Genomic DNA, 23,969 nt, shown 5'->3' on the forward strand with positions numbered 1-23,969 from the left:
AGCAACTTTTAATCTTCTCATTCACACCACCCATTGCAATTTGTGGTTCCATGTATATTCCTAGCCATTGTTTTGCCATATCTATTATTTGTAGGTTTTTTTGTTTTTTGTTTTTGGACAATCTAACAACCTCAAGATGAAAATATTCATAGGTATTACTAACACGATTGTCATTGTTCGCTAAATCAAGTGTTTGGCCTAGTTTAAGAGCACTAATCCAGAACAGTATCTCCTAGCATCTTCAGTCTCCTACATATGGAGGAGTCCAGATAACATAGTAGAGAGATATTGGTTTCCTCCCATAATTTGGTCACATATCAGCAAACTTTCTCCATCCCCAACCAAGAATAAATCCCTCAATTATCAGCTTCATTCCTGTCTAAGCAGTCCAAGTAAAAAAATCACCATTATGTAGCTTCTTTACATTTTGAGCTCCTTGTATCTGAGGAGTTGGGTCACTAGTTCTATTAAACACTTCTATTAATGTGCATTTGTTGTGTCCTTACTTGGTACTGGGCACAAGGTCATGAGACCTTGATATAAAGGGTACATTGTCTTCAAAGAGTTCACAGTCATAATTGAGCACAGAGAAAAAAAAACCCAAAAAACTTATTAAGTTCAATTATCTATTGTGAGCTCCATGAAGGTGTATTATGGGAACTACCCTCTTCTCCAACATCCTTAGTCAACAACATGGTCAGTGGCAGGCTCACGAATCCGCTGTGCATTTTATGTCTGTATATCTCATGTCCTCTCTTAGATAACAAACCAAAACAGAACTGTCCATTCTTTTCTCTCCCCAACTAATGTGTTGCTTTCCTATCTCAGCTGCTCAAGCAAAAAACCTAGGCCTTGTCCTTGGTTCCTTTCTTTCCACCTTCTCTCATATCTAATGCATGAGCTCTGCCTCCAAAAGACATTCCAACTCAATAACCTCTTCTCTTTGCCACTAGTCTAAACCATTTCCTCCTTCCCCAACCTTTGAGCCACCACTGTCTTTCCACAGCCTCTTCAATGGAGTCTTTTAAATACAATCCATAGATCATATTCACCTATTTTAAATCCCATTAAGGCTTTATACTGCATTTATGACTAACTCTAAGTTCTTACCACAGTCAACATACCCTACAGATTCTGTCCCCTTCCTACTTCTCTGATCTCATCTCTGAAGTCTCATCCATTCAGTCTTCCTGCCATGTTGTTCCTCCTTCAGTTCACTGAACAGCCATCTTCATACCTGTCTAAGGACACTGGCATTTGTTGTTCTTTCTTCCTAGAATGCTCTTTCCCCATATGTCTTCATGGATGGTTCATTCTCCTCATTCAGAGCTCAGCTCAAGTTCATCAACTGTCAGAGAGACCTTCTTCAGGTACTCTGGGTGAGACAGCATCCTTGTGCCAGTCAATCACTATTGCACTGACCAGTTTTCTCTAATTTATAACACATTTTGCTTCCAAAAACAATTTTATTTTTTATTTTCAGTTTGTGATAAAAATTTTATTTAAAAGTAATTTTAAATGCACATAAAAGTTGCAAAAATAATATGGAGCTTTCCTGGTAATAATACCCTTTCACTAATGTTAACATATTACAAAACCATGATACATTTGTTAAAACTAAGAAATTGATCTTAGGACTCTATTATTATTATTATTATTATTTTTTTTATTTTGGCGGGGCAAGGGGAGGGAGGGAGAGACAGAGAGAGAGAGAGAGAGAGAGAGAGGTAGAGACAGAGAGAAAGATAACCCTAAGTAGGCCCTGTGCTGTCAGCACAGAGCCCAATGTGGGGCTCAAACTCACAACCGTGTGATCATGACCTGAGCTGAGATCAAGAGTCGGATGCTTAACCGACTGAGCCACCTAGGTGTCCCAGTTAGGACTCTATTCTTAAATAAACTGAAAAGTCTATTTGGATTTTACCAGTTTCTGCTAACATTCTTTTCTGTTCCAGTATTCAATCCAGGATATCATCATATTGCATTATTCATCATGTTTCCCTAATCTTTTCCAATCTGTGACAGTTTTTTCACTCTCTCATGACTCTCCATGATTCTGACACTTTTGAAGAGTATTTTTCACAGGTGTTTTGTATAATATTTCTCACTTTGGATTTGTATGAATTTTCTCATGATTATACTGGGGTTATGGCTTTTAGGGAAGAATACCACAAAGGAGAAGTACATCTTATTGCATGTTATCAGCAGGTAACTGATATCAACATACATTATCACTCATGATATTAACCTTGATCACTTGGTTAATACAGTGTCTACTACGTTTCTCCCTTATAAAATCACTTTATTTTCCTTTCTATACACTATTATTTGGGAACAAGTCACTAAATACTGCTCACAATCAAAATGAAAGGAATTAGGCCCCATATTCTATATGGGATACTAACTACAAATATTTGCAATTCTTCTTTAAGGAAGGTTTGTCTCCTTTCTTCCATCAATTTATTTCTCTAATCATGTCTTGATGTAGTAGGGACTCGTGGATATTTATTTTATTCTTTGAGTCATATCCAGTTTATTTTTCTATGTCTGAGGCACTCCACTAGAATGTGAGTTCCATGAGGGAAGATATCTCATTTGTCTTGTTCATTACCATAACCCTAAGGCCTAAAATAATTTCTGGCAAAGGATAAACATTCAATCAATATTAATGAATGAAAGATGAAATAACTTAAAACACATTTGCATGATATCTTTTTGTGTGGAATAAGCTTAGGAATTCCCTGAGCTTGCACCCATGGGTTAACAAGGCATAAAGAAATAGGAAGCCACAGAATGAAAGCATCAAAGATTAGGTAAACAGGGAAAAGGCCCCCAGTATAGGACAAAGGTATAGGAATAAGAAATTTCAGGATGAAAACATCCAAGATGAGGTAAACAAGATTAGGTATTCAGGGTGGAAGCAGCCCCCAACATAGTACAATAGCAGAAAGCTGCTTTCACAGGAAGGAAGGACCAAAATAGGTAAACAGGTAAAGAGGGCTATGGATGGCAGCAGGGCAAAGTTGCCCAGAGCGGAGCTAATTAGCAAAAGAAAGGTGCCTTATTGACCCTGACGGTAGCATGCTCTTTCTGTCTTATTCCCTAGGCTAGCTAAGATAAACAGACTCATGCCTGCCGTAAACAACCATCTGCTTGGCACCAGGACTTTGTTTTGTATTGACCCAAACCCCTAACGCCAAATATATTCAAAAGCCCCTTTCCCTCACACCCATGAGTTAATGTTCACGGTTTCATAGTCTCTTTGTGCATGTCCATCATGCTTGTAAGCCTTCTGATCCTAATAAAAATGAGCAAGGACCCTTACTCGTGTCTCGTCTCTTCCTTGACATTAGCCTCTCTCGCATTTCAATCCTGCGTCCGCTCTCTTGCTGGACAAGACAGAACTCCAGACCCACAGTCTATGACATCTTTCACTCACCATCCTCATCCTTTAATTAAAAAGGGTGAAAGGGCATGAGGAAACCAAAGAAGTTTTCACAAACTCAATCGTTATGTTCAATGGGAGGAATGGCAAGAAATCTGCTTTGATACTTTCACATCAGCAAATATTTCTGAGGATCTTAAGATCTTGGTAAAGAATCCTAAACAGATTTGGCCAATTTAAACCAGAAATTTAGCTTCACTCTAGCAATAGTGGCAGACCAAGACTCAGTGAGATTTGTATTATCTCAACACAACCTATCCAGAGAATGGCCCAAACAGAGCAACACACACAGTTCTGTGACAAGTAGTTCATGGATATTACTCATGTATTCTTACCTTCTGCACAATATCCCATACATCCTTGAGTGGGCTGTAGTAAGTACACAAAAAATTTTCCACAGTTTCTTACAGACACTGGGATTTGAAAAAGACAGCAGTCTTTTGTAGCGTTAAACAGAAAATGCCATGTGGCACAAGCTGTCAGTTGCTTGATCTCTCCAGGTGAAGGCAGTGTCTCTGAATCTCTCAGGGATAGCCAGATGGGGGCCTGTGTTCCACAGTGATTCATCTTTTGCAATAGAGAAAACAAAAGTTGAAAATCCAAGTTATTTTCACGTGTGATAGATAAATCAACTTTGCATTTTTTCTGAACCACCTTTAAAATATTAAGTTATCATTTAAAAAAACCTAATAACTTGTACCTGTACTATAAAAGTAACTTTATGGAATATTAAATTTAAGGTAGATTGCTCATAATTAATATAACCTTACTCAATTTAAATTTATTCTGTGTTACTTTTGTATTATGAACAAGAGAAATTCAGTATCAGATAACTTACTATCATAGCAATATATTTTAAGGTAAGATAGGTGAATCTGAAGTTATCTTAATACAGAGCAAAAAGATAAACTCACCTTGGAGATTTCTTCTGAAATTACTAAATATAGTATATGTAAGAAGTTAATGCATGGTTCAAGAGGTATCAAAAATCAGGGGAGAAGGAAAGGACTGTTCAGAATTTGGTGATGAAACAACTGGTTGGCGATTTGGGGAAAGAAAGGAAGTTAAAGCGTCACTTGAAGCCAATTAGCAAAATCACTTCCAGATGGAAAATGGAATTAAACAGAAAACTAATCCAGGAAAAATAAGAAGAAACTATATATGACTTGGGAAGGACCCAGACACTTGCTAAATGCATGACCTTGGGACAGGAACTCAACATCCATCTTTTCCTTTTGTTCTAGGTGGATTGCAGAATGTACCACACTGTACTATGGTGAGCTATAAACATAATTATGTACACAACATAATTTCTACATAGCAATGACTCAGTAATTACTAGCCAGATTATAGCACTCAGTATTATTATTATCCCCATGCTTAATAGCAAAGGAAATCATAAAGGAAAAGACTAATAGTTGTGTTTAAATAATAATTTTAAAAATATAAGACAAATAAGAATTTAATAGGAAATATTATTTAATAGGATTATATTGTCACATTATTATACTTGTTTTATTTTAATGATATATTATTATCCACTTAAAAACTAAGATCACAAGGGCACCGGGGTGGCTCAGTAGGTCAAGCATTTGACTCTTGGTTTTGGCTCAGTTCATGATCTTGCAGTTCATGAAACTGAGCCCCGTGTCGGGCTTTGCACTGACAGCACTGAGCCTGCTTGGGATTCTCTCCCTCTCTCTCTCCCCCTCCTCTGTGGTCTCCTTCTCTCTCCTCTCTCTCAAAACAAATAAATATTATTAGAAAAGGTACTTTTATCTACTGCTACTGAAATGAAATATTAGCATTATATTTTCTAAAAACAATTATATGTATCAAAAAGATACTAACCTTCACTAATTTTACTTATAAAAATAATCTTACTAAATACACTAGTGATAGAATATTATGTTCAAAATTAATTTTAAAGAATATTCAACAGCATAGGAAAATGTTAATGCTTTAATGGTACCTGAAAAAAGCATGTTATGCAATTTAACATGTAGCATGAACCTTAAAGAACAATATGAAAAGAGGGAATGACAGAAAAATGTGAATGGAGGTATGACTATGTGGGTGGATGATGAATGAATGAATGTTATTCTATTAAATGTCTCTTATTTTCTAAGTTTTCTGTAGTGCACATAAATTACTTTAAACATTATAATAGACATTTATTTACACAGACATGTATTATCCTGTAGAGTTAAAAAAAAAATCACTTCTCCAGTTCGATGCTGCAAAGCCTTGGTTCAAGTAGGAGATGAAAGAGTGGGGGCAGAGAACACTTCCTCATGGGGGCACAGACCCAGCGGAATCATCTCACCTTTACATTTGTGTCAGGTTCTAGATTCAATTATAGTTAGTTCAGGCAAGGAAAAAGAACGCAAATATTTAAGGATGTAGTAAATTTCCTGTAATTTCTTCAAATTTTACTTTTAAATTCTGATTTTTTTTGTTTATCACAAACAAAATGCCACAAAAGTGACAAGCAAATAAACAAAAAGGAAAAAATAAGATAGCCACATGTCACCAATTAAAATTAAATATTGTTAAAATTTGGATATTTTTACTGAGTTTTTTTACATTGCATGTTTAAAAGGGAAAATAATTCCTGCTTCCGCATAATTCACAAAAGGTGAGTAACAATAAGGGGAATGAACCTTCTATTTAAGACTGACCAGAAATGAAGTACTTGGAATACACATTATTTTACTGTTAGCAGGTTACTTGTGTGTGGTTCAGGACATGAGCTCCGGAGACTGGTGGTCTGTGATCAAAACTTGGGTGTTTGGGTAGCTGGGTAACTCTAGTAGGAGTGTTTCGCCTAAGAACCTATGTTTCCTGTGCTATATGATGGAAATAATGATGACAGGTTACATTGTAGAGCCATTATAAAAACTACATAAGATATTGTAGGTAAAAACCCTTGGTGGACTGCATGAGCATAACATTAACCATTGTTATTACTATTACCATGAGAACAGGGAACATGGAGATACCTCTTTGGATTAACTCAATCTTGATACACAAGCAAAAAAATATTTTAGAGTGAGAAATAAACTGGTTGTAACAAGATTCGACCCTCATGAAAACATACATAAGGAAAAGCACATGTAGTTCTTAGTGAGTCGAAATACCTCAACACATTTGGTTGGCATCTCAGCAGGTCTGTCAAAGATGAGAAACCGATACCATCCGGGAGACAGGGACCGGTCACACACCAGGTTTTGAAAGGGAGAATGCTGGAGTTGCAAAGAGTCAAAATGCACACTTCGGTACGGGCTCTGAAGAATCTGGTGTCCCCCAGGAGAGCACTCCTGAGCTAGGAGGGAAAGACAGTATCTTAAGTACGCGTTTCCTTCATTAACATGGGTTAGTCCTCAATTAAAATTGATTCTTTCCCCAAATTAAACAAATAATCCACAACTGCACATAAGGACCATCAGAAATGTCAGGGTCTCTTAGTAAGTCAAAGATGTATTCCACTTTTCATAAAGGCAATTATCCAGTCAGCAAACTGTAGGATGTGCTTTTGAGGTACTTGAGCTTCAAGAATTTTATTTTCATTTAATTTGGACAGTCAATGTTGTTATCACTGTTGACATAGGTTTTTGTTGTTGTTGTTGTTTTTTTTCATTCTTTCCGTCTGAAGTTACAGCCCCTATAAGCCTCCTCTTGAGGATGGCCTTCCAGGTTTGAATGCCATTTCTGACCCTCCATGACCTGCTTTCCTTCCCAGTAACTATATGTCCCCCAATATCCATCTCTACCAAGTCCTGAAAGGCAACAAAGTAAATTAAGCTTTTAATGCTAATCTAATTTTTGCAAAATGCCCTCCTACTGAAGCTTCCTGCATTCTTCAGTACAGGAAAGAATATAAAGTTGTCAAGCTTTTTTCTTTCTTTTCTTTTTTTTTTTTTTTTAAGATAAAGTATTGGAATCCCTTTTTACTACCAAACACAGGAAAAGGAATGGGGTTCAGGGGTACAGTTTTGAAGGAGAAAAAGAAGAGTTCCGTAGTTTTTTGGGGAAGTTGTCTTAGCAGCACTTGGCCTGGGAGATACTTCTGTGAAACCCACAGAGGCAGAACATCAGGCTCCTCTTCCCATGAAGAAGAGAGAATCAGGGGCGCCTGGGTGGCTCAGTCGGTTAAGCGGCCGACTTTGGCTCAGGTCATGATCTCGCGGTCTGTGAGTTCGAGCACAGAGCGTTGGGTTCTGTGCTGACTGCTCAGAGCCTGGAGCCTGTTTCAGATTCTGTGTCTCCCTCTCTCTCTGAACCTCCCCCGTTCATGCTCTGTCTCTCTCTGTCTCAAAAATAAATAAATGTTAAAAAAAATTTTTTTTTTAAATAAAAAAAAGGGAGAAGCAGATGTCAGAAGAAGATACGTCCTAGAAATATGGCTCTTGTTTGAGCTTCCTGTACTCTCGAATGATAGGGAGCAGAGAACTGCCCTTATTTGGGTACCAGAGTTTCTTGTTGACACAGTAGGTAGAAAATCTCCAAATATTAGCTATTACATACACTGAAGGAAAGCACTATTATAAAGATAATATCCATGAAATTGAAACGGGAAAGGAAAATCCAATCATTACTAAGGTACCTCACTGTGGGACAAATTTATCTAACTGAACAAAACTCTCAAACATATATACATAATTTTAGGTTACAGAGGTGTTTTTCAATCAAAATCAATTTCTGAACTTAAGGGCATAAACTAGAAATACTAATTTGCAAGTAGATATCATAAATGTAGCTTATACAATTTTTATTATGATTTTTTGCTGTTCATTTTGTCGTTTGTAGATATTACAATTAAATTGCACAAAATGTAGTGTTCTTAAAGAATTTTTAGAGTAAAAAAATTTAGGAATAAGCACAAAAGTTTCCTCTTCCTTTTATCTCTTGCTATACAAGTTTTAAATTTCCCAAGAAAAATGTAATCCAAAAAGCTCTATTGACTTTAATGATCTCAATCTGTCAACACTGGATAAATATTTCATAAAATGTGTATGGATGGAACTCAGGAGATGTGCTATCATTTCATCTAATTTTGAAATAACTCTAAGGTCCTATCAATACCAGAACACTGTACCTGGTTAGAAACTAAGGAAATATTTAAAAAGAGATTCCTAGTGAGGTTTGCATGAATTATTGAGATGTTTTCTCTGTTCTCTTCCCTGCAGTAGAATTTTGTGTTCGGAAAAAAGTCACTAAGTCCATCTTTATTCTGTGTGGTATTTCTTCTTCCTAAGTGCTTCTGTAGCTCTCACATTTTCTCTAATTTTACACTCTCAATAACTGTTTTCTAGTCCAAAGCTGAAGATGTAATAAATATAGTAGCAATCACAGTGTAACATCAGCAATACCAAAGAACTATATAATATCTACACAGAAATTGTTAGACCTGTATTTATTTTTATTTAATATTTATTTTAGAGGAAAATTCTTAAATCATATAAATAATAACAGCCCATATTTTTTATATTGATCATTTCAGTTTTTTCTAAAAAATCTACTTGTCTTTTTAAAAATGTTCAAGGTCTCTGTAGAAAATTTTTAAATCTTATTAGTAATGAACAAGCCACACTCTTAAAAATCTCATGACAGCCTTAACTTTAGAATGCAGTACACAATTAACAAAGTGAGAATTATAAGGATAGTTTTGGTTTCCATTTGGAAATGTGGGGACTCAGCTCCCCAAATACTAATAGTTCTACAAGCCCATCTCACTTATTCATGACGTGAATGATGTGCTAAGCTTTCTAGCAAACTTCCAACATAAGTTTTCCCTCATAAAAAAGTACATATAAAATATTCACTTATATTTACATATCCATTTATTTGAATCACAATGGGATTCAAATAAGTGAGACAGCATATAATAGGATTTAATAGGATATAATACCTGGATTTCAAATACTGTAGGAGAATGTGTCAAGTTATAAAGGATACATAATGATACAGTATAAAAAAACTTTTCTAGTTTTATTTGTACATAAAAGGTAACCTGTACTAGATTGTTTTCTAGTTTAACACAATGGCCAGGATTCTTTAAGATTCATAATTGGTAGACAAAAAATTTGTTAAGAAACTAGATAAATCACTGTATTTTTAAGAGATGAATAGGCTTAATGCCTGAAAACAGGGACTTCATAATATTTGAGTTTATAATTAAAAAACCTTTGGTATATTGCCCTATGGGAATTTCAAATATTTGTAAATTTTTGAAAATCTGCTAGCTTCCCTAAAGCTTCTGATATTCACAATAAAACTGAGTTCTGCAACAACACAAAAGGCTGAAAAACAAGGTCAGAGAGTGTCTAGTTTGCTAAATCTCTTTACCTTGCCCTGCTTTGTACGTCAACAGGCAAACTGAATGCTTCTTGTAAAGAATACAAATAGATTGAAAGTAAAAGTATGGGCAATATCATGCAAACAGAAACCACAAGAAAACTAGACTGTCTGTATTAATATCAGACAAAAAAATCTTTAAAAATATTACCAGAAATAAGGAGGGGCATTTTGTAATGATGAAAGGTTCAATCCATGTGGAAGATATTCAATTACGAATACACACACACACACACACACACCCCTAATAAGAGAGCATGAAAATATATCAAGTTAAACCTGATAGAAATGGGAAAAAATACATACTTCAACAGTAGTAGTTGGGGACTTCAATATTCCACTTTCAATATGAATACAAAACTGGGCAGAAGATAACAAAGAAATAGAGCTAGAGCAGTACTATAAACCAACTTGACCTAAAAGACATCTATAGGACATACCTGTCAAAACCAGCAAATATAAGTTCTTCTGAAGTGCATATGGAACATTGTCCTGGATGGACAATAAACTACACCACAAGATAAACCTCAATAAATTAAAAAAAAAACACACACAAGTCATGCAAAATATGTTCTCTGACCATAATGGAATGAAATTGTGAAACAGCAAAAATAAATTAAATTAGCTTACAAATATGTGTAAATTAAACAACCCAGATAATTGATGACTCAAAAAAGAAATTAAGAAGGAAATGACAAAATACACTGAAAAGATTAAAACAGATACAGTATATTTATGAGATGCTGTCAAAGTAGTACTTAGAGGGAAATTTATAGACATATATCCTTACATTAGATAAGAATAAGATCTCAATGTAATAAACTAGCCATGTACCTTAAGACACTGGAAAAAGAAGAGCATACTACATCTAAAGAAAGCAGAATAAAGGAAATGTTAAAGATTAGAGAGGTAATTAATGAAATTGAGAATAGAAAAACAATGGAGAAAGTCAATGAAATCAAAAGCTGGTTCTCTGAAAAAAAATCAACACAACTGGCATATCTCTAACTAGACTGAGAACAAAAAGACTCAGTTACCAGAATCTGAAATGAAATAAGAGACAGCACTACAGATCTTATTAAGGAATATTATTATAGACAGGTATATGTCAATAAATTAGGTAACTTAGATGAGATTGGAAAGTTCCTAAAAAGACACAAACACCAAAACTTACTCAAGAGAAATAAGCAATCCAAATAGATTTGTATCATGTAAAATACCGAGTAAAAAAAAAAAAAAAAAAAAAAAAAACACAACACACACAATAAAGACCAGATTCAGATGGCATCAATGCTGCATTCTACCAAACATTTAAGGAATAAACCATTTCTTCAGAAACACTTCTAAATAATATATAAGGATGGAATACTAGGGGCACCTGGGTGGCTCAGTCAGTTGAGCATCCAAGTCTTGATTTCGGCTCAAGTCATGATCACAGGGTCTTGGGACCGAGCCCTGAATCCTGTTCCATGCTGAGTGCGGAGCCTGCTTAGGATTCTCTCTCTCTCTCTCTTTCCCTCTCACCCTCTGCCTCTCTCCCCTGCTTGCAGTCTCTCTATATATAATAAATAAAATTTTAAAAAATTAAAAAAAATTAAAAGGATGGAACACTTCCAGACTCATTCTAGAGCCCAGTATTACTGACACCAAAACCAGAAAAAAGGTATCACAAGAAAAGAAGACTACAGATCTATGTATCTTTTGAATATGGATGCAAATGTCCCCAGCAAAATATTGGCAACATGAATCTAGAAATTAGACAAAGAATTATAAACCATGACCAAGTGGAATTTCAACCAGGTGTGCAAGGTTGATTTAACATCCAAAAACTAATCAACATAATATTCCATATTGATATAATAAAAAAATAAAAATCCATAAGTGATTTTCAATATCCAGAAAAACTCATTTTAGAAAAATCTAACACTCTTTATATATGTGTGTGTGTGTGTGTGTGTGTGTGTGTGTGTACACACATACATAAAAAGACTAGGAGTAGAATGCAACTTCTCCACCTGATAAAGAGAATCTACAAAAAACCCTACAGGTTACATCATACTTGAAGAAATACTGGATGCTTTCTCATAAGATCAGGAATGCCTGCTCTCACTGCTTCTATTCAACATGGTATTTCAGGTTCTAACTCTGACAACTAGGAAAGGTAAATAAATAAAAGGTATCCAGATTGAAAAAGAAGAAGTAAAACTATCTCTATTCACATGACATGATTTTTTATGTAAAAGTTCCTAACAAACCCACACATACAAAAATTATAATGAACACATTTAGAAAGATTTCAGGATACAAAATCAAGATACAAAATTTAATTATACTTCTACACATGTGCAAAGAATAGACTGAAAATGCAATTTAAAAAATGATTTGAGGGTGCCTGGGTGGCTCAGTCAGTTAAGCATCTGACTCCTGATTTTGGCTCAGGTCATGATCTCACAGTTTGCGAGATTGAGCCCTACATTGAGCCCCACTTTGGGCTCTGTGCTGACAGTGTGGAGCCTGCTTGGGATTCTCTCTCTCCCTCTCTATCTGTCCCTTCCCCTCTCACGTGCATGCATGTTCTCATTCTCTCAAAATAAATAAACTTTAAAATAATGATTCCACTTACATAGCTTCAAAAGAACAAATTACTTAGGGATAAATTTAATAAAAAAGTGTAAATTTAAATATCACAAAACATTGTTGAAATAAATTAGAAATCTATGTAAATGGAAATACATCCACATTCCTAGATCATAAGATTTAATGTTGTTTAAGATTGCAATCTGCCCCAAATTAACAAGAAGGTTCATCCTATCAGAATCCCTATCAGAATGCCATGTGACTCCTTTGTAGAAATTGGCAAACTAATTCAAAATTCATTTGGAATTCCAAGGGACCCAGAATAGCTAAACCAATCTTAAAAAAGAAAGACAAAATAGGAGGAATTATATTTTCCTATTTTATAATTTACTACAAAACATCAGCAATCAAAATAGCATCATGGTGAATAAGGGTAAGTATAGATCAGGCGCCTGGGTGGCCCAGTCCATTGAGCATCTGACCTCAGCTCAGGTCATGACCTCATGTTCTGTGGGTTCAAGCCCCGTGTCAGGCTCTGTGCTGACAGCTCAGAACCTGGAGCCTGCACCGGATTCTGTGTCTCCCTCTCTCTCTGCTCCTCCCCTGCTCATGCTCTGACTCTCTCTCTCAAAAATAAATAAACATTAAAAAAAAAAAAAAAGGATAAGCACAGATCAGTGAATAATATGGAGAGTCCAGAAATAAACCCATGTATGTATCTATGGTTTTCAACTGATTTTCAGCCTAGGTGCTAAGGTCATTTCATGGGAAAGAACAGTCTTTTTCAACAAATGGTGCTGGGAAAATTGGATATTCACATGTAAAATAATAAACTTGGACCCTTATGTTGTGCCATATATAAAAATCAACTCAAAATGTATAATCGAAGACCAAAATACAAGATATATACCTATAAAACTCTTAGAAAAAACATTGGGGTAAATCTCCATGACTTTAGATTTGGCAATAGATTCCAAGAAATAACAACAAAAAACAAGCAACAGAAGAAACGATAGATAAATTGGATTTCATTAAAATTAAAAACTCCCATGCTTCAAAAGACATTATCAAGAAAGTGAAAAGACAAGTCAGAGAATGGGAAAAAATTGCAAATCACATATCTAGTAAGATAATTGTATTTATAATACATAAATAACTCATACAACTCACCAGCAAAGCATCTGAGTAGTATTTCTTCAAAGAAGATATACTGGTACCAATAAACACATGAAAAAATGCTTGCCATCATTAGCCACCAGGAAAACACAAATCAAACCACAAATAAATGTCACTTCATACGAAATAAGATGGCTAAAATCAAAATCTCAATGTCGACCGGGATGTGGATGCATTAGAACCCTCACACACATCTATGAGACTATAAAACATGCAGCCACTTTGGAACTAGCTGTTCCTCAACAGGTTAAACAGAATTACTCCATGATCCAGTAATTCCAGTAATAAATATGCTTCTAGGTATATCCATGCCTAAGAGAAATGAAAACAGGTGTTCACCCAAAAGCTTGTACCAGGATGTTCACAGTAGCATTACATATAATGGCCCAAAGGTGGGGGTGCCCAGGTGGCTCAGTCAGTTAAGCCACCGACTCTCGATTTTGGCTCAGGTCACAATCTCACAGTTCGAGAGTTTGAGTCCTCCTAGTCAGGCTCTATGCTGATGATGCAGAGCCTGCTTGGGATTCTCTCTCTCCCTCTCTCTCTCTCTGCTCCCCCCCACAAAATAAATAAATAAAAACTTAAAAACGTGGCCCAAAGGTGTAAACACCCCAAATGTTCATCAACTGATGAATGTATAATGTAAATACTTAGAGTGGAAAATTACTCCACCATAAAAAGAGATGAAGTACTAAATACAGTACAATATGAATGAACCTTGAAAACATAATGCTAGGTGAAAAAAGTCAATCACAAAAGGCAGGCTGCTATATGATTCCACTTATTAAAATGTCCAGAATAGGCAAATCCATAGAACAGAAAGTAGATCGGAGATTGCCTATGGTTGCAAAGGTGAGACGGTAATGGAGGGAAGAGGGGACAGAAAGCTGGAGTACAGTATTTCTTTTTCAGATGATAAAAATGTTCTATACCTGACAGTAGTGGTTGCACCTATCTGTGAATATACTAAAAAACAGACCACTGCATACTTCAGTAACTACTGCACACTGTAAATGAGTGACTTATATGGTACAATAAACTGTATTTCAATAAAGCTGTTTGAAAAAAATAATATTTTCTATTCCTCTCTCCTTCCATCTTTATTAGATATAAAAAACTTATCAACTTTACCAACATATGAACTTAGAACTTGGTAAGGGTTAATATTTGCCCTCAGTAGGGAAATTATAAAGCTATTTATATAAAGGCAACAAGGGGTTTTGTGCTGTACGGCAAACATTGAAGCAGATACTCTCTATATATATTAGTCATTTTTCTGGAAATATTTTATCTAACTATAATAAATGCATATTTAATGCTTTTTATGTTTAACAGTTCTTCATGAAAATCTAGTGAATCTGTAAGCAAACAAAAGAAGGTACAGACTAATGATACCTTGTTAAAGTATCATTTCAGGAAATAATATATTGGGTTTTAATATTCTTTTTAAAATTTTACATGGGAAAATGCTTTCTCTCCCCCCTCCTCTTTTTACAAAGCAAATTCACCTTAGTAACATACATTGAGATCAACAAGATGATAAGACTAAATTATACCCTAAGCAATTATAAATGTATTTTTTTCAAGGGGCAGATATACACAGATCAGATTTATTTCTGAAAAAATATAAGGAAATTTACAATATAATAAGTCACTTTCATTTAATATTCCCATCTATCCGCCCACAAAAAGCAATCAGGAAGAGCTAACTAATGTTTTAACTTCCCTGTATTCTAAACTGTCCTCTTTTTAATGGATTAAAGATGCAGGAGTGGTGCTATTTTCTTCGTAGAGATCTCTTCTACAGCAGCAAGAGGGATTCTAACAGATATACTAAAATATCATACACAGAACTTAACGTATTGATTTATTGTAGAGATAAAATGTTCATCAATTACTTATTTCCTGCGGTGGGGTGGGAGTGCAGTAGATGTCCAGCAGTTTGGAAGTTAACTCTTTGCGGGTAATTCGGCACCACTTGCCACTAGGATGCTGGCAAATCCAGCAAAAGTTTCTTACAGTAAATCAGAGACCTTAAAGAGCAGGATATCAGCAGGAAACAGAACCGAGGAACACTAACAGGACTGAGGGTCCTAGAGCGGGAGAAGAGGAGGCTACAAACTCCTAAGCACGAAGAAATCAGACGGAGCCGAAGGGCTGCAAACTGACCAAAGAGGGCAGAAGGGCAGGGCAGATGTCGGTGAGGGTCAGGTATCAGATGCGGCCATAGGATGCACAAGGACGCTCCAGTGTCACCCAGGAAGTCAGCCCCCTTCTCCCTAAGGTCCGAGTGGCGCCCCAGCGCTCCCTTCCGCCTGAACCCTACCTCGCCAACCTTGTCCCGGGGCCAGGAGCATAAGCGCCAGCGCCAGAGCCCAGACTCGGCCAAGCATCGCTGCCGCCGCACTTGGGGTCCCAGGCGTCGCAGGGCCCGGGCCGTGGGTGTAAGCAGGCTGCGGACACCTCAGCCCTCCTATCACAGGACTTTCTCAATCCGTTCCTGCTCAGTCTTCAGGGACGCTGCATGTCCCCGCTCGGGGGAATCAGCTGTCCTTTCCTGGGACACAAGCGAGAATCTTCCGCGCAGCCCCTTGGCGGCGACTCTCCTCCCACAGAAGCCCCGCCCGTCCATCGGAAAGCCACGCCCACCTTTTCCCGGGAGACCAGGTCCTGCAGGGTCCAGGCTGTAGCACACCCACCACCTTGGATCTCAAAGGCAGTCGTACATCCAGGGCAAGCTCACGGGATATAGCTTGGCACCTCGAGTCTCACTGTCTTAACAACGCTTTAAGAAAAACTGATAATCCTAGAAATTGTTCAGATGGATCTCCAATAAAAGCAGCTTTGTGAGGTTCTGTTGGAAGGGGCAGTGCCTGCGGTTATCCCTGTAGATGGATTCTTAACTTCGCAATTGCGGGTGCTGGTTTGCCCCCCAGAGGAGCGTATGCTTCTCAGAAATTGCTCCTGTCACCTCAGGCCTCATTGATGAAGGATGGGAGGAGGGAGTGGAGATTAATGGCGCAACACTGGTAGCTCTCTTCCTCTGCTTTTAAGACAGTTTTGAGAAGTGGAGACTTTCAAACACGTGGAGTTAGCCATTGTAATTGCTGGTGATCCCCAAATTTTTTTTCAGGTGCTCAGTGGTGACCCAGTGACTCAGGATATGGTCAACATATGGTCCCATGATTCCCAAGGTTGCCTTGTGGATGGTGTCCAATGTGAAGTTATCTTCACATGCCTGGTTGGTTCTGCAGAGGGAGCAGGCCCCCACCTTTAAAAAAAGGAACAACTGATATTTTTAGGAAGGCTCCACACGCAGTACTCACAATGCTGAGCTCAAGACCCAGCTGAGATCAACTGGACACTTAAATGACTGAGACACTCAGGCACCCTGATTCTGCATCCTTCTATGTCATTAAATGAAACCTCACTTTCCTAGGTTTTCTTTGGAAGTCTCCATTCTCTCAAGAACCTTACCTATCACCTGGCACTTTGTCTTCAGAGCTGGTATTTGAGAGGAAAGAAGACACTGGACAACAGAAGGTAGTTCCAAGGTCCTGACGGGCTCCAGGATTCAGGCCACAGTTCCACCTATAGATCTGGAGGACTGAGGCTTGGATGAGGCATGGTGGTAAAGGCAGAAGATGTCCAAATGCATAAAGAAGTTATTTTAAAAATAGTTTATACATTTTTTTTTATTTGAAAGAGAAATTACAATTAAAAATTTTTAACTTTGTTTCCAAAAGTGTAAGTATTAACCCATTTTGGGAGAAAAAACATCTTTGTTGTGCAACATGTAGCCCCCTTTTACATGCAATGAAGGCATCCAATGTGAAACAAAAATGAAATACAACTTTTTGGTGGGGTTGGACAGATGATTTTCATCTTTGGGCCTAATTATGGAAGAATAATTTAAGGTGAGCAGAATGAAAACCCTGAGATATTTTTAACGTATGTCTTTTTGCTTCAGCTTATAAAGCCCTAATAAAACTGAAACAGAAAAGTAAACATCAACTGTCTCAGACTATTTGTGAAATAACCAGGAATAAAGTAAAGGCTATAATCAAGATTTAATTACAATAGGCTTTTTATAATTTATTTTTGTCCAGCAATATGTGTAGAAATACAATCAACTTTTATACTTTCTTGGAGGACATTACTTACCTAATTTCCAACAAACCCTGATTATACAATTTAAAGTACAGTGGGTCCTATTTTTCCCCTCAGGTTTTGACTTATGAATACTATTTGATGAGTTTACAATAGACTTGTTAACAAAGAACCAATTTTCCTTGATGTATTTGAGTTAAAATGGGAAGAAAAGTGCTCTTAAATTGTTTTTCAAATCTCAATGGAACATTTACTTGAACTGGTGTGGTTCTGGAAAAATATACCAAATAAAAATTAGTTATAAGATTGTGGAAAAAACTAAAAAGTAATAAAAATAATGTTTTCATATGTATCTGGCGAAGTACATCAAAATTGGTATAAGATTCAAATATTTTTAACTTTATTTTTGAAAAGGAGAAAAAAAGATGGATATATGGTACCCTTACTGTAAATATCGATGGCGCTAGTAAAATGCAATAGATATCACCAAGAGACAGAAATAATACAGAATGTCTGAGGAAAGATGAAATGAAGCCAAGGGTTAATAAGTACAATATAACCTGAATGAAGAAAAAAGCCCACCAACAGAAACTTTCAAATGATGATTTTTTTTTTAAAGAAAATAACTCTGCTCTTGTCAGGTTCTTCTGCAAAATGATGATGGGCTTGTCTGGGTAAAACCCCCCAAATTCAGGGGGCAGAAAGACACAGCTATTAAGTGCACAAACCTTAGGGTCAGGACACCTGGATTGTAATCCTAGATCTGCTACCTATTTACTGGCTGTGTAACTTGGACATCACACTTAACCTCTTTTAACCTCATTTTTCTGTACAATGGGAATGATGATAATAATACCTACTCCACAGAGTTTAAGAAACTAAAGTGTATATATGTGTGAGGAATGGTCTGGAGGATGAGTCTGAAGAGAAAGCACTTAGGTTCTGGCACAGAGTAACTAAAATGAATGTACATTATAATTTATGGTTAATAAAACAAAGGTGCAATACCACATGATTATACTTTTTCTTATATCTTGTTATTATATAAAGGTGCATAGTTTCTCAGTGTTACCTTTTAACAGTGTACAGGATAATTTGGAGTAAACTTACTGAAAATACACATTTATAGCTCGTATGAATTCCTTGGCCAGTATGTATTCTATTTTACTAAATAAAAGAGTCTGGCTCTTTCCCAGATACATCTATCTATCTATCTATCTATCTATCTATCTATCTATCTATTTAGCCAGGGAGAGGGTTAACAGGAAATAGCATCAGGGGGAGATAATGGCATCCCCAAATCAATACTTGAGCTTCATAAATTAATATCTTGGCTTTGGCTCTCAGTTTATATTCAGGAAGTTATTGCTCCCAAACAGACACACCAAATGGAATAGACATTTTGCTCCCAGCAACAGCAAATCCTTTCTTAATGAGGAATGAACTAGAGACTTGAAACAGTAAAGAAAATTTATTGAGAACATCCATTAACTGTGAATTTTATAATGTTTATTATGGCATGCCTCTAGGGAATAAGGTGGAAAGGCTGGGAGAGGGGAGCTGACTGCCTGGCATGAATGCTGGTTATAAGAATCAATCTTTTCACGTCTATGTTTGAAGCAGCATTACTCATAATAGCTAAAACACGGATGAAATCCAAGTATCCACTGATGGATGAATGGTAAGCAATGTATGGAATATGAATACAATGGAATATTATTCACTTTTAAAAAGGAAAGAAATTCTGATACAATATAAACATGGATGAACTTTGAAGACATTATGCTAAGAGAAATAAACCAGTTAAAAGGATAAATACTGTATGATTCCACATATGTGAAGAACCCAGAGCAGTGAAGTTCATAGAGACAGAAAATAGAATGGTGGTTCCCAAGAGCTGGGGGTGGGGGCAGGGGCAATGGGGAGTTATTATTTAATGATTACAGAGTATCAATTTGGAAAGATAAACTTCTAGAGATGGACGGTTATACCTGTTGCACAATACTGTGAATGTACTTATGCTACTGAACTGTATATTTAAAAATAGTTAAAATGACAACTTTATGTTATATATATTTTGCCACAATAGGGAATATTAAATAAAATGAATGAATCTTTCACCCATCAGCCAGAAAGCAAGCCCTTTATTTAAACAGATCTCAACATTACCAGCTCCAAGGACATTTCTTGAAATGTTCCGTAGAGTAGAAATGGCTTAACCTGTGATTAAGTTTACGGAACATAAACTCACAGAGGTTAACAAATTGATTACACATCAATCAGTCATGCAAAACCACATAAATTGAGACATGGTAGCATAAGATTTACCAGCTAAGCAGTTTTCCTATCTTGTAGATCAGAAAACAGAATTCAGAGAAATTACTTTTCAAAGATTTTTCATTTTTATAAAATGAAAGCAACTTTTATGAATAGCTATTTTAATAAAGAAATTAACTTGTTTCAACATAATATGTTCCATAATGTGATTTACAAAATGAAATTGGAATACTAAAGTTCCTTTGAAGGGAGTTGGAAAAGGTGTATATTATCCCTTTCAATAGCCATTCATATACATAAGTAATAGTTTGGATCAGAAGTATATATTATAAAATGCCTTTATAACCGAAATGTCTGCCTAGTAAACGTCATGATTATACTTGAATGTTATTTAGATTCTTCTATAAGACTTAAATAAAACGTTGTAGCAGGTGGGCAAGCTATGTAACATTTCTATTTTTGTTTATATGATTTATGATTACCATCCCTTTCTAAATCATGAAGCATTCTGGGCCTCACAATTATAACTTGTAACATGTAATTAAATTCTGTAACTACAGAGGAAACATTTGATAATATTGGAGAAGGAATTTCATTATTTAGGAAATGGATAGTTTGATTTATGAACAAAATCTAATAAATGTCAGTAAATTTAGTTTTTGCCCAACCGTCCCACTGACCCTAATCCAATCTGAAATAAGCCAGGATTTTATAAAATACAAAATGATTTTTTTTACCATAGCTCTATTGAGATGTACTTTACATAATATTCACCTGTTTTTACTGTATAAAACATAACCGCACAACATCACCGCAGTCTAATTTCTGAACATTTCCATAGCTCTAAAGATAGACCTCATCTCAACTTGTGGTTGTTCTCCAATCAAACCTCAAATTTTAAGCAATAACAAATCTCCTTTCTGTTTCTATACATTTGCCTTTTTTTGGGACATTCTATAAAAATGGAGCATATGTGTACTTTTGTAACTGGGTTCTTTCACTTTTTGAGATTATCTATGTTGTAGTTTTATCAGCACTTTATTCCTTTTTATTGACAAATGATATTCCATTGTATGGATATAGTCTATTTTGGGTAGCCATCAATTGGCATTTTGGGTTGTTTCCACTTTTTGGTCATTGCAAATAATGCTGCCATGAACATCTGAGTGTAAGTCTGTGTGGGTACCTATATGCTCACTATTTTAGGTGGAGTTGTAGGAATGGAATTGCTGGGTCATATGATGAATCGATGTTTTATTTTAAAGAAATTTCCATATTGTTCTCCAGACAAGCTTGTTTTAAGAGCGAAAGCAAATTTGTAATCACATGTGTGTTCTCAGCTTATATTTGTTTTTCTCCAAAATAAAAATCCCTCAGAGATGGATCAAAAAATTAAGTCTCTTGGCTTTTTACATAACTTAATTTTCAAACTTTACTGGTAAAATTGTTATAATACCTTAAGTCATGATTTAAAAAACAAAACCAATTACTTAAAAAATGTCAAAGCATTTTATTTGATATTAGATGGGGTAAAGTAAAACCTCGTAAAGATTTATTCATATAAAATTGGGATGACAAGTTTTGAAGTCAACCTCCGAAAGGTTCTCAGGTTCTTATATTGCCAATATTTCTAAAATTTTTAGCAGTTTTTCTCATGAGTGATTTGTTTATCAGCAACCCTTTGAGATTTCAATTAGACTGAAATTTAGATTTCAATTTCAATTAGAATGCTGAAAATGTTAGAAGAAAAAAATTAAGTTTCTGGATTTCCTGACATTTTAGGTATTGGGAAATTAAATTTTATGCATACATATGAATTCTCATGACATGGGAAAAAAGAACAAATGTTATTATATTAGACCAAATTTGATTCAAAATTGGGATCTGATACTTTCTTTTTTTAATTTTTCTAAAATTTATTTATTGAGAGAGAGAGAGAGAGAGAGAGAGAGAGAGAGAAAGCATAAGAGAGGGGCAGAAAGAGAGGGAGAGAGAAAAATCTGAAGCAGGCTCTGCACTGTGAGCGTGGAGCCTGACATGGGGCTCAAACCCACAAACAGTGAGATCATGACATGAGCTGAAACCAAAAGTCAGATACTTAACCGACTGAGCCACCCATGTGCCCCAAGATCTGATACTTTAAAAGCTGTAGGGCTTTGGACAAGTTTTTTGATAGCTCATAAAATGTATTTCTTGATTTGTGAAGTGAGGCTCATAACCCCAAGACTTCCTAGACAGAGAGGGCTCCGATAATTTCTAATTGACAGCTACATTCGCCCCACAACTTCCTAATGTTTTGCATTTGGTGACTTGGTTGCAGCTGATTGGACCAGCGATCCCTGCTTAAGGGACCTGGCATCACAAGTCTGTCTAGTGAAAATCTCCATGTCACTGCCAATTCTCTGAACCCATCATGTCCACACCTTTAGAGAACTGAAATTCTCGACATTACCAGGACTCCATTGCTCAGAGAGCTAGTGCATCGTACTGAGAAGGCAGAACAAGGTGAGGCATGGTGAAGACCTCAGATTCTGGGATGAGAATGCCTTATTTGGAAAACTGTCTTGCCAATTCCCATCTAGGCAAGTCTGGATAAGATACTTCTCTTTTCCTCTGTTTCTTTATCTATAAAATGGACTTAATAATAAGAGTATTTGCCAAATGAAGTTATTCTGTGGATTAAACCAAGCAATATACGAGGAATGTTAGCACATAAGGGGTATTGAACATGCTCTACAAATGGCTGAGGCTCTTGTTATTGTTAATATTGTAATTTCTCATGTAGTCTATCAATGCAACCCCATTACCTTAGCACATCTAGTCACTGCAGCCTGAAGAAGATAAAATTACAGGAAATTGTCAGGGAACTTAGAGACTGCCTATGGCCTTCATAAATCCTCACTCTCTCCATCCTATTTTGCTCCTATGCTACATTTTTATAATTTAGTCGAGACAAAACCTCTAGTAAATTTTTCTGAGCTTGAAGGCTGGGCAAGAGTCCCTTTCCTACCATATGCTCCTGTGACTACTTTGTTACAGTGATGCCTGGATTTAAATGTGACGTTAAGCGTGTTACTTAAACTATCTGGAAAATGGAAATAATATTGTTGTGTTTATCACTGTGATGGTATAAATATTAAATAAATTGTAAGTATATATTTACATATAATATTTAGCATAATTCCTGTCAAATACTAAATAATTGACAGAGCTACTCTGTGTATATTTCTAGGTTATTTATAAGCATGATTACTGAAACATCCTATCAGTATTTTGTGATGGAGTAAATGTACCAATCGGAATATGAAATCTAAGTGGAGAGGGACAATGTCTTGGCCATCACTTAATGTTAGCAAACTTTTGTAATGACTTAGTCCCAACTGACCTGGAACCACTCTGCTCTACGGGTGCTGCCCAGATTTTGCCTAGATCTGGCACACTTTTTCTGTAAAGGGACAGATAGTAAATATTTTCAGACAATATGGTCTCTGTTGACACTACTTTCCCATCACTGTAGAGTGAAAACAGTCATAGATGATACATAAATTGTCGGGTATGGCTGTGTAACAGTAAAACTTTATCCCCCAAAACACACTGCAATCAGATTTGAGCTGATTGCAGATAGTTCGCAGATCGCTCACAGTTGGAAGATTATATGTATTGTTATCTACTCGCCTTGCACACAGTGAATTTCTTTCTTCCTTAATTTTTAAATATATGATCTTGCTTTTTGTTTTCTTGGAGCATTTTAAGCCTACCTTAGAATTTCTATATTTTCTTACTTTATACTAATAAAAATAGTTAAAAAGAAAGATATTCTAGTTATATCTGAATAAAAGTTACCTATTTTAGAACTGGAAAAGTCATCAAGATCAATGATTTTTAAGCTTATTTTAAGACGATTTGTCAAAAAAAAAAAAGTATGTATCAAAGGCTTTGATTAAAGATGGAATGGAAGTCTTGAAGCCCTACCCAGAAGCTCTCCAAGGATAGTTTGGGAAACATGGATTGAAGTCAGGGTACACAC

At 36.0% G+C, this 23,969-nt stretch overlaps 1 protein-coding gene across 1 annotated transcript in view; it reads right to left on the reverse strand.

Annotated features, from left to right (window-relative positions):
• The window catches only part of VWDE (von Willebrand factor D and EGF domains), a 77,113-nt gene extending 60,293 nt beyond the window's left edge, over positions 1-16,820 (reverse strand). Inside the window, exons 1-3 of the mRNA XM_049641555.1 lie at positions 15,882-16,820; positions 6,586-6,770; positions 3,781-4,012 (exon numbers count right to left, since the gene is read on the reverse strand). Coding sequence (XP_049497512.1) covers positions 3,781-4,012; positions 6,586-6,770; positions 15,882-15,948 — 484 coding nt within the window. The 5' untranslated portion in view covers positions 15,949-16,820. The remainder of the gene's footprint in view (positions 1-3,780; positions 4,013-6,585; positions 6,771-15,881) is intronic.
• Between the last annotated feature and the right edge of the window lie 7,149 nt (positions 16,821-23,969).

This window comes from Panthera uncia, chromosome A2, assembly GCF_023721935.1.
Source record: "Panthera uncia isolate 11264 chromosome A2, Puncia_PCG_1.0, whole genome shotgun sequence".
NCBI classification, from domain to species: domain Eukaryota; kingdom Metazoa; phylum Chordata; class Mammalia; order Carnivora; family Felidae; genus Panthera; species Panthera uncia.